Source organism: Ceratotherium simum, chromosome 17 (assembly GCF_057802395.1).
Source record: "Ceratotherium simum simum isolate JZ-2026a chromosome 17, ASM5780239v1, whole genome shotgun sequence".
NCBI lineage: Eukaryota > Metazoa > Chordata > Mammalia > Perissodactyla > Rhinocerotidae > Ceratotherium > Ceratotherium simum.
The window spans coordinates 49884370-49900828 of record NC_141916.1 but is presented as its reverse complement, the minus strand read 5'-3'; the positions used below and the strand labels follow the sequence as shown (position 1 = coordinate 49900828).

General features: G+C 35.0%; 1 protein-coding gene across 1 annotated transcript; it reads right to left on the bottom strand.

The window, feature by feature from the left end:
- Positions 1-521: 521 nt before the first annotated feature.
- On the bottom strand, positions 522-15960 carry LOC147914805 (T-cell surface glycoprotein YE1/48-like). The gene is made up of 8 exons (XM_087442758.1): positions 15859-15960; positions 14323-14439; positions 12647-12736; positions 11455-11694; positions 9583-9725; positions 7678-7784; positions 1452-1613; positions 522-1367 (listed from the first exon to the last, which is right to left on the bottom strand). The coding sequence occupies exons 2-7, from the start codon at positions 14435-14437 to the stop codon at positions 1466-1468; spliced, it is 843 nt and encodes a 280-aa protein (XP_087298884.1). The 5' UTR covers positions 14438-14439; positions 15859-15960; the 3' UTR covers positions 522-1367; positions 1452-1465.
- Positions 15961-16459: the final 499 nt, after the last annotated feature.

Here is a 16459-nt window from a genome sequence, read left to right as displayed (position 1 = left end):
ACTGGAACTCTCATATGTTGCTACTGTGAAAAGAAAATGATGCAACCACATTGGAAAATGAACTAGAAGTTTCTTACAAAATTAAACATGCACTTACCATAAGATTCAACAATCAAATTCCTAGATATTTAATAAAAAGAAATGAAAACACATGTCCACACAGAGACTGGCACATAAATGTTCATGGTAAGTTAATTCATAATAGCCAAAAACTGGAAACACATCAAATGTCCATAGGTGGATGAACAAATTGTGGTATATCCGTACCATGCAATACTACGCAGTAACAAAAAGAATGAACTAATGATACATGAAAGAACATGAATTAATTTCAAAAACATGCTGAGCAAAAAGAAGCCAGAGACAAAACAGCACATGATGTATGAAATTCCATAATAGGCAAAACTAATTTATAGTGACAGAAAGCATATCACTGGTTGTCTGGGGCCAAGTGGGTGGGGAGGGGCAGAAAAGAACTTTTGGAGGTGATGAAAATGTTCTTTGTCTTGATTTGATGGTATTTAAGAGGTGTACGCATTTGTTAAAAACCCATTGATCTCATGATATAAAAAAGATGCATTTTATTGCATGAATGTATGACTCAGTAAGGTTGATTATTAAAATGTCAAGGTCAAGAAAAACAAAGAAATCCTGAGAAATTGTCCCAGATTAAAGGAAACTAATGTGACATCACAACTAAATGTATTGCATGATCCTGAACATGGAGGAAAAATACCTATAAATGACATTGTCGGGACAGTTGACAAAATTTGCATGTAGATTATAGATGAAATCATAGTAGTGTAGAAATGCTCAATTTCCTGATTTTGATCATTGTACTATGGTTATAGAAGACAAAGTCCTTGTTCTTGTAAAATATTTAGACAAAGGAGCATAATGTCCCCAATTTATTATCAAATGGATCAGTATAGAGAGAGAAAGAGAACTGTAAAGTGCACCTAGAGCAAAATATAAACAAATGTTAACTATGGGTAAAGGTTATATGACAGTTCCTGGTACTATCGCTTCAATTTTAAATGAGAAGTAAGCATCTAAATGAGGGATGGGCAGGATAACTATTTTTTTAGTTCTTTATTGTGCTATCTCTCCAAGCCTAAGCCTATTGAAATGATTTATCCTATGGATAAGGAAGATCCAGAGCTGTCTAATTGGCTCTGTGGGTAGTTCAGGGAAACAGAAAGAGAGAATTTCTCAGGGCCATTAAAGAGAGGGGTAACTGATTTCCAAAGACAAAATCTTCCCCTCTTCCCCAAGAAGACAGCCGGCATCTGATCTCTTAAATCACGGTCCAAAAGAGCATTTTCTTCCTCTTCCAACTCATCTCTTTTTCCATAATGGAGTAAGTCCTGCTGTCAAAAACATTAATTTGTAAATAATCACAAATTATCACAGGAAAAATACAAACAAAAAGGGACAAAATTACATCTCACCCTTTCTTCTGTGTCTACTTGAAGTGGACAGTGGAAACACAATCAATTCTCTTCTCACAGATACAATTATAGGTTTTGGAGCAATCAATATTTGTTATTCTTGTTGAGCTTAAAAATGCACATCGTCCTATCCCAGAAGGCAAACTCACTATTGTAGATTTACTGTAGAACAGAAAACATATATGGTCAACTGTTGAATTCTGAAGCTTACAATAACATAAATCATCATCTTTTTAAGTGTGTTGCCTAAAGATCTGGAATATGGAAATGTTAATCACAACTTCATCACTGAAAGATTTTCTTTTGCTCTTATCCTGTTAAATAGAATAAGAGCCTCTGGATCACACCCGTAATCTTCGATTCTATTCCATACTGGGAATTTTTTTTCAGAAGGCAAAATTACCTTGTAATACTGCTAAGGGACCAGGATATATAGCAAACCTGCTCTCTTATGTTAATTTTTTCAGTAAAACAAGAGATTAAAAAGGAGAAGAACTGAATTTCTGTGACAGAGATAACCGGGTCTCATGTGCGTATACCTTAAAGAGAAAAAGCAGAATTGGAATATAGCCAGAGATGAAATTGTTTAATTGATGTTTTAATTTGTTTTGTTTCTTTTCCTTCTCTACCCCATAGTTAATAATTATTAGCTAAAATATGACAATCCATTGAAAAATATCTAAATGCAGGAATTCTATTTTAGCAAAGTGGTGAGTTAGACACCAGAACTATCTTCCTATTGAAATAATTAAAAATGCTGAAAATAAATTTAAAACTTCTTCAATAAATTTATGAACTGGAAAGAAACAAATTCATACTCAGGCTGAGGGTTAAGTAAAGATGGGAACTCAAAAGGGTAAGTGAAGCTCTGAAGTCATTTTACCCTTAATTGATGTAGTAGGCTGAATAATGAATTGCACCCAAGATTCTAAACAGAAGGCAAGCTATAAAGAGTTGAGACCCCAAAGGGATATATCTTCAGTATAAACCACCCAAGAACTGTCTTTGAACCTTGCACTTAGAAGAGAAAACAAATAATCGCACCTAAGAGTTCAAAACCATAAATCATCTCTCATATAATTTGCATTTGCTATATTATTTAAGAACATTAAAATAGGCTACAGGAATAAAGAGAAACAAAGAAGGAAGATAAGTGAAACTAAGTAGCTTGTGAGGCATAGGCAGAACACATAAGATGTATTAAGTATAGATAAGTAAGCTAGTAACCTATGGGACGTGAGGTATAGATACAGAAAGTAGAGCATATGTGTGCTAAACGTAGAAAAGGAAGAAAGAACAATGTAGACACTAAATATAATATTCCAAATATACATGACACACATAGATACTCAACATTCATGAGGTCTGAAGTTCCGCACCCATTGGTGACACTCATTCTGGCCCTCTGTCTAAGAAACTCAAATAAAATCCATAGCTGCTCATAAGGTTAATTAGAAAGCTGCAGCTGTGGTCAGGCTTACATGCTCCTGCATCTCCTGGATAGAGAAAATGTGTATGCTGGGCACAAGAACCTTCTGTCTGTTGAGACCCTTTACTTGAATCTCAAGTCTGGTCCTAGACACCACACCATCATCAGGAAAGGGTTATGGGGCAGAGAGAGTCAGGCCATATGAAGATTGCCTAACCCAGGATTCGGGTGATCCTTTCACCCCCTAGCACCTCATCCTAAATGTGACAACCTACCCAACTCATCCAAGTGTGAGAGGCATTCCATTTCTTTCCCTTGACATAGTGCAATGTGGTTTAAATTAATTTAATTAACTATACAATTTAAGTATGTTTATTTGGTCCATGAGCCTTTCTGTTCTGTGACCTCAGAGATTGTTTGCCTGAAAGTGTACTTACAGGCTGAGATTACCTTAAGGTAATTTCCTGCATGACATCATTTGTAGGTTTGCAGCTCAGAATTACACTACTTGGAGGGCCCATATATAGAAATAAAAGTAGCCCTGGAAAACGGGTGATGTCAGGATCTTGGCAGAGTGAGCTCTTCCCTTAGACTCTCCTCCCTAGGATGCAATGAAAAGGACATTCATAAACCAACGGAGGACACTCACACAACACAATAGACATCTGAGAGACCCATGCAGCCATACGCCTGAAGGTGGAGGTGCTGGACCCTCCAGGAGGCAGTAAGGAGATATCCCCTCCCTCCCCAAACTGCAGTGACCTAGGGACTTTCCAGCAAGAGGACATAAGGCTTACAAATATATATGCACCTAACACAGGAGCACCAAAGTATATAAAGCAACTATTAACAGACCTAAAAGGGGATATTAATAGCAACACAACAATACTAAGGGACCTTAAAACCCCACTTACATTAATGGATACACCATCCAGACAGAAAGTCAACAAGAAAATACTGGAATTAAATGAAAAAGTAGACCAGATGGACTTAATAGATATATATAGAACACTCCATCCAAAAACAGCAGAATACATATTCTTCTCAAGTGCACATGAACATTCTCAAAGATAGAACATATGTTGGGAAACAAAGCCAAGCCTCAATAAATAAGAAGATTGGAATCATATCAAGCATCTTTTCCGACCATAATGCTAGAAAGCTAAAAATCACCTACAAGAAAAAAGCTGGGAAAGTGACAAATATGTGGAGACTAAACAACATGCTACTGAAGAATCAATGGATCACTGAAGAAATAAAAGGAGAAATCAAAAAATATCTGGAGACAAATGAAAATGAAAATACACCATACCAACACATATGGGATGCAGCAAAAGCAGTCCTAAGAGGGAAATTCATAGCAATATGAGCCTACCTAAATAAACAACAAAAATCTCAAATAAGCAATCTTAAACTACACCTACCAGAAGTAGGAAAAAAAGAACAAACAAAGCCCAAAGTCAGCAGAAGGAGAGATATCATAAAAATTAGCGCAGAAATAAATGAAATTGAAACAAAAAAAAACAGTAGAAAGGATCAATGAAACTAAGAGCTGGTTCTTTGAGAAGATAAACTAAATCGACCAATACTTAGCTGGACTCACTAAGAAAAAAAGAGAGAAGGCTCAAATAAATAAAATTAGAAGTGAAAGAGGAGAAATTACAATGGACACCTCAGAAATACAGAGGATTATAAGAAAATACTATGAAAAACTATATGCCAAGAAGTTGGACAATCTAGAAGAAATGGATAAATTCATAGACTCATACAAGCTCCCAAAACTGAATTGAGAGGAATCAGACAATCTGAATAGACCAATCACAAGTAAAGAGACTGAAACAGTAATCAACACCTCCCAAAAAATAAAAATCCAGGACCAGATGGCTTCTCTGGAGAATTCTACCAAATATTCAAAAAGATTTAATACCTATCCTTCTCAAACTATTCCAAAAATTGAAGAAGACAGAATACTTCCTAACACATTTTACAAGGCCAAAATCATCCTGATCTCAAAGCCAGAAAAAGACAATACAAAGAAGGAAAATTAGAGGCCAATATCACTGATGAACATAGATGCAAAAATCCTCAATAAAATATTGGTAAACCAAATACAGCAATACATTAAAAGGATCATACACCATGATCAAGTGGGATTTACATCAGGGATGCAGGCATGGTTCAAAATGTGCAAATCAATCAATGTGATACACCACATTAACAAAATGAGGAATAAAAACCACTATAAGATATTATTGAAAGAAATCGATGATGACATAAAGAAATAGAAAGATATTCCATAAACATGGATTGGAAGAATAAACATAGTTAAAATGTCCACACTACCTAAAGCAACCTACAGATTCAATGCAATCCCAATCAGAATCTCAAGGACATTCTTCATAGAAATAGAACAAAGAATCCTAAAATTCATATGGGGTAACAAAAGACCCCAAATAGCTGAAGCAATCCTGAGAAAAAAGAACAAAGCTGGAGACATCACAATCCCTGAATTAAAAATATATTACAAAGGTATAGTAATCAAAACAGCATGGTACTGGCACAAAAACAGACACACAGGCCAATGGAACAGAATTGAAAGCCCAGAAATGAAACCACACATCTACAGACAGCTAATCTTCGAAGGAGGAGCCAAGAACATACAACAGAGAAAGGAAAATCTCTTCAATAAATGGTGCTGGGAAAACTGGACAGCCACAAGCAGAAGAATGAAAGTAGACCTTTATCTTTTGCCATACACAAAAATTAACTCAAACTATATTAAAGACTTGAAGGAAGACGTGAAACCCTAAACCTCCTAGAAGAAAATATGGACAGTGCACTCTTTAACATCGTCTTAGATGGATCTTTTCAAATACCCTTGTCTACTCGGACAAGGGAAACAAAAGAAAAAACGAACAAATGGAACTTCATCAGAGTAAAGAGCTTCTTCAGGGCAAAGGAAACCAGGAACAAAACGAAAAGACAACCCACCAACTGGGGAAAATATTTGCAAGTCATATATGCAGCAAGGGTTAATCTCCAAAATGCATAAACCACTCACACAACTCAACAACAACAGAAAAACAACCGAATCAAAAAATGGGCAGAGGATATGAACAGACATTTTTCCAAAGAAGATATACAGATTGCCAATAAGCACATGAAAAGATGTTCAACATCACTAATCATCAGCGAAATGCAAATCAAAACTACACTGAGATATCACTTTACACCTGTTAGAATGGCTGTAATCAACAAGACAAAAAAGAGCAAAAGTTGGAGAGGACGTGGAGAAAAGAGAACCCTCATACACTGCTGGTGGGAATGCAAAGTGGTGCAGCCACTATGGAATATATATAGAGAGAGAGATTTCTCAAAAATTAAGAATAGAAATAGCACACAACCCAGCTATCCCACTACTAGGTATTTATGCAAAGACCTTGAAATCAACAATTCCAGGAGACTTATGCACCCCTATGTTCATTGCAGCATTATTCACAATACCCAAGATGTGGAATCAACCCAAGTGCCCATCGACTGATGAATGGATAAATAAGATGTGGTATATATATACAATGGAATACTACTGAGCCATAAAAAAATACAAAATCTCCCCATTTGCAGCAACATGGATGGACCTTGAGGGTATTATGTTAAGTGAAATAAGCCACACAGCGAAAGACAAACACCATATGATTTCACTCAAATGTGGAAGATAAACAAATACATGGACAAAGAGAACAGAGTAGTGATTACCAGAGGAGAAGAAGGTTGGGGGTGGGCATAAGGGTTAAAGGGGCACATATATATGGTGACAGATAAATAATACTGTATGACTGAAATTTCACAATGTTATAAACTATTATGACCTCAATAAAAATAATAATAATTTTTAAAAGTGGCCCTGACTCATAGAGCCCCAAGGCATCCAACAAAAGCAAATTCTTTCTTGAGGAGCCACCTTCATCTCAGTCCTTGAATTATTTCCACAGCAGCTCAAAAAAGAAAAAAAAAAAAATCACTAAACACTACAAAGAAAATGGCGTCGTGAGCAAAAGCCAGCAGAAACAATAGTGTGGACCCACAAAACTTCAAATATAAGAATTACCAGATATCAAATATAAAATAGCAATGTTTAGCATCTTTCAAGAAATAAAAGACGGCTTGAAAATATGAGTAACTAGAAAGATTTGGAAACATGAAACAATTTCTAGAAATAAATAACGTAACAGTTCAGATTTTTTAAAAATCATGGAACAGTTTAACAGCAGTTTATAACTAAATGTAAACATAAGAGTCTACAAAATTCTGCCCTTCAAAATTGAAGAACCATAGTGCAGGGGTGGGTGTGTGTGTGTGTGTGTATATACTCACATACATTTATGTTTATAAATAATATAAACTAATAAAGTAAAGGAGTTTCAAAGGAATTCTTGCGATACTTAAAATATTCATTTAATGTTGTGGGAGGGATCACTTTGGCTGAGTCAGGATGGTTCAATCTCTCCATATCACTTCACTTTATGATTTTGTTTTATTTTGTGTACCTCATAACACATACTTCTGAGCATGTATTTAGCATCATAATTTTATTGTTATTAATAACTCTGTGTGACACATCTCTTCCTTTTTAACTATACTTCCTAAAACACTTTCCTAATCATTCTACTTATTCTGACCAATGATGTCTACTTGAAAATGATTTAAGCTGTGCAAAATACGAGAAGATTCCTTTTAGATACAATCCTTCCAACCCCAACACCAATATTAGAGTTTGAATGCAATCCAGAGACTTACATTCCAGAAAATGTGCCATTGTCAATCCATTTCCACTTCCTTTCCTCTGCAATATATGATAATCCAATCCAGTAGTAGTTTCCATAAGTCTGGGGTTGAAGGAAGGCCTATAAAGGAAACAAAATATATCATGTGACTAAATTCCCACCTGTCAGATGAATGAAAAGGATAGGTAAAGGGCCCAACTGTTTGTAAGGCCACTACTCTGCTACATCCTCCTTCATCCCTCCTTCTAGAAAACCTTCTCTCCCCACAATTCCTGTATTTTCATTTTTCAAAGTAATTTTCTACAAGATTATTTTATTTATTTATTTATTTTTGGTGAGGAACATTGGCCTTGAGCTAACATCTGTGCGAATCTTCCTCTATTTCGTATGTGGGATGCTGCCACAGCATGGCTTGATGAGCAGCATGTAGGACTGCGCCCGGGATCCGAACCTGCGAATGCTGGGCCACCGAAGCGAAGCACACGAACTTAACCACTATGCCACCAGGCTGGCCCCCGGGGTTATTTATGTTAAAAATGGTTGCCAGTCTCATAGATTATTTAAAAAATGGAAAAATTTTAAATCTAAATATCTAACAATAGGAGACTTGTTGAATAATTTATGAACTTTATGAAACCATTCAAAAATCATGTTCCAGAAAAATACTTAAGCATGGAGAAAAATGATATTACATATTCTTAAGTGAAAAAAGGAATCTTCAAAATAAATTTATTAAAACAACAGGTATATCTGGGGAGATGTGCCTGGGAGCCTTCAGCCTTCAGCTTCAAAACTGAAAGACTGGCGGTAGTTCAATAGTTGGAAGAGGTGAGGGGAAAAAGGGCAGTAGTTGGAAATATTTACTGTCCTATAATGTAATATATCAAAGTGACATATCACATAATGTCTGATTAAATGACAATGTATTTTAAAATATAGGTTTAAATTTAACTGTGTTTTACTGCAACAAACATAAAAACTTATTTTATGACTTGATGTCATAAATTCTTTTATGTTGTGATTTAAAACATCTATTCGATTTGCATATAAATTTTGTGTTGTTTTCCTAAACGATAAATAGAGGTTTCAGTCTGATCTTTACAAACATCTCTCTATAAAAACACATTTTATGTTTGTAGATAGTTTTTATTAGTAATAAATTAAAAAGATAATTTTGATATTGTTGTCACTGCATTTTCTCTTTTTATAATTCTTTTTGAAAGCTATACATCTTGATGTAATATATAAGAATAGTGATCAAGTAAATGTTACCTAAAGATGCAATGAAAATCACCATAAGGCTAATTTGTAAAATTGTTATCACTTGTATGTTCCTCATTATTGTCTCCATTTTGTAAATAGGAAAACTGGGGCCCAGAGAGGTTAAGTACTTTACCCAAGGTCACCCAGCCAGTAAGTGGCAGAACTGGATTTTACCCCAGGCTCCTGTATTCCTAATAGTAACTAGCAGACTACACTGCCTCAGGGCTCTTAACTGCCACTTTATGTGGAGAAAGAACCGCTGGGGCTAGGCTGCGATTCACCAAAGGCTTAAGTACTTCATCAAAGGAAAAGCATACTTCTCCATGAGCAAGTTCCCCTGCAGACTCCTTAGAGAGGGAGGTGATTGCAAAGACCCAAACTGCACCTTCAAGGGGGTTTCTATTTTAGAAATAATAAAGGTTGTCAGGATAGATAATGTGTATTGAATGTTTAGTAACAAGATCATATGCCTATTAGCAGGCAGGGGTCTCCTGGTTGACTCTTAACTATACAATTTTTGCTCACTCAAGAGACACAACACAAAGAATAACTACAGGTCCCTCTTTCTGGACTCCCTCCTGTCCTCAATATCTTGGGTCCAAGAATGGCACACAGAGTGCAAGAGAATAAAAGTGAACATAACAATCCATGATACCAGTTCATCTTCATCATCTATCTTCAAAAGAGATAAACTGCAACTTTGGCAAGTCTGTTTACATCCCTTCCAGTCTTTTGTTTCAGTGGTAAAATAATAACACTTTCCTCCACAACAGGACCCGCGGTCTTCACAGAGTTTGCCTACAACATATAAGGTGAAACATTAAACTTCTTGTCGTCTGGTATTCTGTTAAGCAGAGTAATATATTTATCAGCCCTCTATAAATACTCTTAATAGCTATCAAGAATGATAATATGAGGTTCATCCATATTCTAGAAGGCCAAGAGACATCTGCACTCTCATATTCATTGCAGCGTTATTCACAATAACCAAGATATGGAAACAACCCAAAGTCCACCGATGGATGAATGGATAAAGAAAATGTGGTACATACATACAACAGAATATTATTCAGCCTTAAAGACAAGGAAATTCTGGCATATGTGACAGCGTAGATAAAGCTTGAGAATATTGTGCTAATTGAAATAAGCCAATCACAGGAGGACAAATACTGCATGATTCCACTTGCATGAGACATAAAAAATAGTCAAACTCAGAGAAACAGCAAGTAGAATGGCGGTTGCCAGGACTGGGGTGGGGTGGGGGTCGGGGAATGAGGAGTTGTTGTTCAATGGGTATATAGTTTCAGTTATACAAGATGAATAAGTTCTAGAGATCTGTTGTACAACATAGTGCCTACAGTTAACAATACTGAATTGTGCACTTAAAAACTTGTTAAAAGGGTAGATCTCATGTTAAGTGTTCTTGCCATACACAAAAAAAGGAACAGGAGGAAAATTTGGAGATGATGGATATGTCTATTGCCCACATTGTGAATGGTTTCACAGATATATGCACAGGCCCAAGTGCCTCAAATTGCATACATTGAATATGTGCAGTTCTTTGTATAATAATAATACCTCAATGAAGGTGTTTTAAAAATAATAAAATAAAATTCAAAAGAAGATTCTGGAATGCCTTCTAAATAAAATAAACATTATTCTTTGGATTTTTTCCTCCTCATGTATTTTACAATATACCAAATTTTAAAAATATTATTGATCCTCTAGTAATAAATACAGTGAATTTCTATTAACTACCATAACTAAATGATACTAAATATGCAAAATCTCTTTGTAAACTCTAAATCCTAAACAAATATTTAGTAGTTGTTGATTAACCAGGTCAATTCATTTCATTGTCATGCATGATAACAGAGTTTACTGTATAAGATTTCATATTCTTATCTCTTGGATGTTTTTAATGGTATCATCACACAGAGTCGCACAAGCATCAACACTATGGCGAATCTTACAGATGTACTGGGGAATATGTATTGATCACAAATAGACCATATATCTGAAGTCAGGGCAGAATGGATACACACACACACACACACACACACACACACACACACAATTATCTTTACAACAGCATCCAAATAAAAGGCCTTGTGCCCACTAGTGCCTAAGTATATTTTTACTGATAGCCTCGATATTTCATGTCAGCAACAAAATGGGAGTGTCTAATTTGCCCACAGTTCCAAAATGACCCAAATTTTCAGGGGAGCTGACATATTATTTCACCTTCTAGGAGAAGTAGGAATGCAAGAACCGCCATTGAATTTTGGGAAACATAGGGCTCTACTAATCCAAACATGGTTTCTAGGGTCTTAATCCCATATTTGAAACACATAAACACAAATACCCATACTACATCTAACAAGCACAATTTAAAGTTGTCCAGTAGACATAGATTGCTAGCATATACCATAGGCCTGTTTGTTAGGCCTCAAAGCCTCTGGAGGGGAAAAAATAATAAAAAATCATGCAATCTTTCATTCAAGATTTCCTCCTATATCCAAAATACCTGTATTTTGCAAAGACTTTGAAAAGCTCTCCTGTTTTCTACATCTCTTCTTTCCTATAAAGAGTGAGTCCAGTTCCTTTTTCTGCTGAAGAGTTTCATTTTTGAGAATATCATATTCTAAAGTCTTCTTTGTCAAAAGTTGCTCCTTTAAGTAGCTATCATTTTTTATATTGTGGTACTTTTGACTGAGATTTCGTAGAATTTCCTCCTGTTGATGTTTTTCTTGAATATACTGAAAAACTAAAATTAATAACATAGATACAACACAAAAAAGTACTCATAATGCTTAAATGTTGAAATTTAATATTAGAGAAAAAGTCTCACTTTGGCAAACAACCCATTTAATTACTTTAATTAGCAATTTGACATTTATAAAGTAACACCTCAATAAACTGACCACAGAAATAGAAACATCAAAATTCTCACTATTAGCAACTTAAGTATAGAATTAATAAAATAAGCTATCTGCATAAACTTATAATGGTAACACCCTGCTATTCAGTTTAGTTTCTTTTTGACAGTTAGCACATCATTTACAAATAGGTACCAATGTAAAAATCAGTCAATCAACATTTAGTGACCTATCTTCTGAGTATGAAAATCTGCACTAACAAACCTGAAGAGATAGCACTATTATTATTTGAGTAGTTGGAATATCCACAGGAGAAAAGAGAGGAAGATTCAAATATGTAATTTTATCTGAGTGTAATATACCAGTGATTTTCTCTAAAGATGTCAAGGAATTCAAATAAAAGACAAATGTTGAATTCAAGATCATCTAACATCCATGCATAGGGTCACTCTTTTTGCTAAACCATTCCTTCACTGTATACTTAGAAAAAGTCAAGAGAAAGTCATAATTTCCTTTGAACAGTTGTTTCTCAACGAATGTCTATCTAAAATTCACAACGATCTAAACTCCGAAGGCAGAATATTACTAAGTCCTGTATCAGAAGGAATGTTACCATGTATTATACAGAATGAGAAAGCTCATTACTGACACAGTCATTGGGATAGATAAGTAAAATGAAAATGACACTGTGATGTGTCTGAGGAAAAATCACCAAAAAAGATCTATCTGGAACATTCTCAGATTACGGCTGAGGAACAGTTGTTGGATCCTGGTTAATATCTGCACAGTTAGTGCTTACTGCTGTTACTCAGACTTGAAGGATATATTTCAATTACTCACTCTTTGTCCCCAACACTCTGGCTGTCACCAAAAGAAGTAAACAGAAGATCCCAAGAGTCACTACAATGAGACGCCAGGGCACTGAAAACTCTTCAAATTAAGAAGGAAGAAAATAATCATTAGGAATAGAGCCTGGCCCACTACTAACCTTAACCTAGGACACCATTTGGAACAAAAAGACAATCTTCTCTAACAATTTTAAGTAAATATATCATACAAATTTATTTGAATTTGTGATCTCATAATTACAGCTTTAAAGTTTCAGATTTCTGACTGACATACACCCATTCTAGAAATCTTACACACAGGAACAGTCCTATAGGATTTCAAAAGTTCATCCCTGACAAAAGGACAGATGGCAATAGACACAATACACATTCATGAGAATCTACACTGACATGTATACTCCTTCCTGTGATCACAACCAACCATGAAGAGAAAGAAGAAAGCAGTCAATATTCTTTAGAAATTGGTGGCCAATAGTGGATATTCTGAAGCTGCAAATGTAATTGGGGTTCGTCCTTAGAGTAATTTCTAGAAATCAACTTTCCTTTATTTTTCATCAATTCTATTTTTCTCTAGTCAATACTATATTTATCCTCCTGTTTTTGAGGTCCTCGGTACCTAAAAGTTGTATCTCTGTCACTAAATTAAACAAGTAAAAGTTATTCTCAATTTAGAGTTTGTGACAATATTTGAGGGGAGAGAGAAAGAACAGAAAAATTTGAATGCTCCTTTTGATTTGAACATTTTTCTTCTTCATTGCCATTAAGCTTTGGTAAATATTTAAGACACCTGAAATATCTTTTGTCTGATTAAAAACATAGTTTCTAATGCATATTTTCCATTTCTTATGCTTTAAGACTTTTATTTCTCTGGAAAATGCAATCTTTTCTTGAGACTTTAGTCTGTCCTTTACTTTTAATGTTATTTTTTGAAAGATTTGCTCTGAGCTAACATCTTTGGTTAATCTTCCTCACTTTTTTTTTTCTTCTCAAAGCCCCAGTATGTAGTTGTATATTCTAGGTGCAAGTCCCTCTAGTTCTTCTGTGTCAGCCGCCACTGTAGCATGGCTGCCGACAGATGACTGGTGTGGTTCCGTGCCTCAGAACCAAACCCGGGCAGCCAAAGAAGACTGGGCCAAACTTTAACCACTAGGCAATCCTGGGTGGTTCTGTCTGCTACTTTTAAAGGCCTCATGAATTCCTCTTAAACAGATTTTAATGAAAACATGCTATTAGCTTCTCAAATTTAAAATAATTCATTAGGGCTGGCCCCGTGGCTTAGCGGTTAAGTGCGTGCGCTCCGCTGCTGGCGGCCCGGGTTCGGATCCCGGGCGCGCACTGACTCACCACTTCTCCAGCCATGCTGAGGCCACGTCCCACATACAGCAACTAGAAGGATGTGCAGCTATGACATACAACTGTCTACTGGGGCTTTAGGGGGAAAAAAAATAAAATAAATAAAATCTTTAAAATAAATAAATAAAAATAATTCATTAATTTCTCCATTCTCACAAACTTAAAAAAAAAAAAGACTTCTTCTTCTAGGCTACAAAATTATGATTTCATATTACCATCTGAGAACATGAAGTACAGATAGGAACACTTTTTTCAAAAGTCTAAAGTTTGACAATCCATTAGAGACAGGTGAATCTAGATGCTTAAAATATATACCTCTGTCATCCATTTTGCCAGGGCTTTCAGTGCCTCCAGGCCTTGATCTACTTTGTGACTCTGAAGGAGAATGAAGAACTCTCAAGGATGAACAAATCATTTCCTGATTGCTCATGTCTAGAGTAAGAAGAGAAATATATTTTGCATTGAAACTTTGAAACAGGATGATTTCTGCCTAAGAAAAACTAAAATGTCAGTCTACAGGAACATACCCAGGATTAAGAGGCATGTGTGTATATGTGTATATGTATATGGGAGTTTGCTTATTAACTCCTTTAAGTGCCTAAAGCAAGTAGACTAAGCTTGGTTTATATAAGAAGTGGAAAAGTTTTCAATATTGATAAAGTCACTTGTACTCCTAGTGACTACTGCCATAATTATTAGAAAATACAGAAAGAATTTTGTAAAAATCTACCAATAGATTGATCAGGCTGGGTCCTATTCACCCAGCCAATATGGTTCCAAATGTTCAACACACATATACAAACGTTAACCAGAATTGGTACCATCCCAAATTACTGAGACACTTTTAAAACTATCAATGCAAAGAATAAAAATTCTATGTTTTTGAAATTCTGAAAAAATATAAATATATTTCCTTAAAAAAATAATATACACATTCAGATCTACATATAAATATTAAAAAGTTCTTGCATTATTTTCAATTACAACATGACTCTACGGGAATGTTTCCCAAAGTGTATCCCACACACCATCTGCAAAAGAATTATTGAGGGTTAACATTGAAGACTGGTTAACATTCCAGATTCCAGTGACCCATGCAAGATATGCTGAATAAAAACCTCAGGTTGCAGCCTACACACTTGTATTTTTAATCGCAAATGATTCCATGTATATTAAAATTTTAGAAATAATCTTCTAGTGTATGATGTTGCCAGAAAAGCCTATGTGAAAATAAATTTGTCAGCGGGCAGTCATTAGTTAATATTCATAAAGAATTCAATCTATTAATGGTATTAATATAAAAAGAAATTTTTAAATAGTAAATATTTAAAATTTACCTTGCCGCTTATATTAATCAGTGCGAGAAGATTATATCCATAATACAAGAAATATAGAAAACAAATTGCACATGTAACTACATTATTTTAAATGTTTTTTTAATTTACAAAATTTTCTGAACTTAATTATGCACATTTTATCTAATTTCCTAAGGAAAAGGAGTCTTTTCTATTACAGAATCCTTTAAGATTGATAACATAATATGTAAATCATTAGACCCAAATAAAAAGTAATTAAGCCCCCAAATCCCTCTTCATTTAGGTAACACAAAGCAAAAATCATTGCATACTGAAAAAAAGAAAATAACTCTCCGTGAATGCTGAATTACAGTTTTCACATCCTTCCGAGTTAACGCAGCCCTAAAACAATCAATAGAGAATGCTTTCCCATCAATCTCATGTTCATGCCAAGTCATCTGTAATAAAATGCTATATTCCTAGAATCCTTTCTTTATAAGTAGGACTGATAGTATACCCAGGTACAAAGATCTGGAGGAATGAAAGCAGATGTTACCTGTGTCTGTGCCATGCAGTGATGCAGGTGGAAGAAGCCGACCCAAAAACGAGGTGGGAGAAGTTGGTCTTTCCAATCCTGGATCCCTTGGGTGCGTGAGGGGCTGCAAAACGGAAGGCAGAAATGAATTGTCTCTGAGTGGTACTACAACTCAAAATTTTCTGCCCCTCCTCTTGACCAAAGTGGTAAAAGGAAATTGTGTGATAAAAGCTGAGGTTGACGGGAAAGGAAAAATGGTCATGAGCTATATCTTCCTCCATTTCAACTAAACGACCACTTAGTACTCTTCACAAAATAACATTCAAAATCTCTATTTGAAGACTGAGAAGATAAAGGAACACAGTTTTGTAGAAAACAAAAACTAATATTTTTAACAAGAACCAGCATACTTAAAAGAAACTACTAGTAAAAACAAATGATTAAAATGTATATGTATAAATATTTATATATATACATAAGAAATATAATTACTACTCTTTATGTCTTAAATAACCTGTTAAAGACTTTCTCTTATCTGTTGCTATTTGAAAAAAAGATTATTTCTTTTTTCCATTTATGTTTATTACAGATAATTGTATTTCAGAAATTATTTTAAAACATC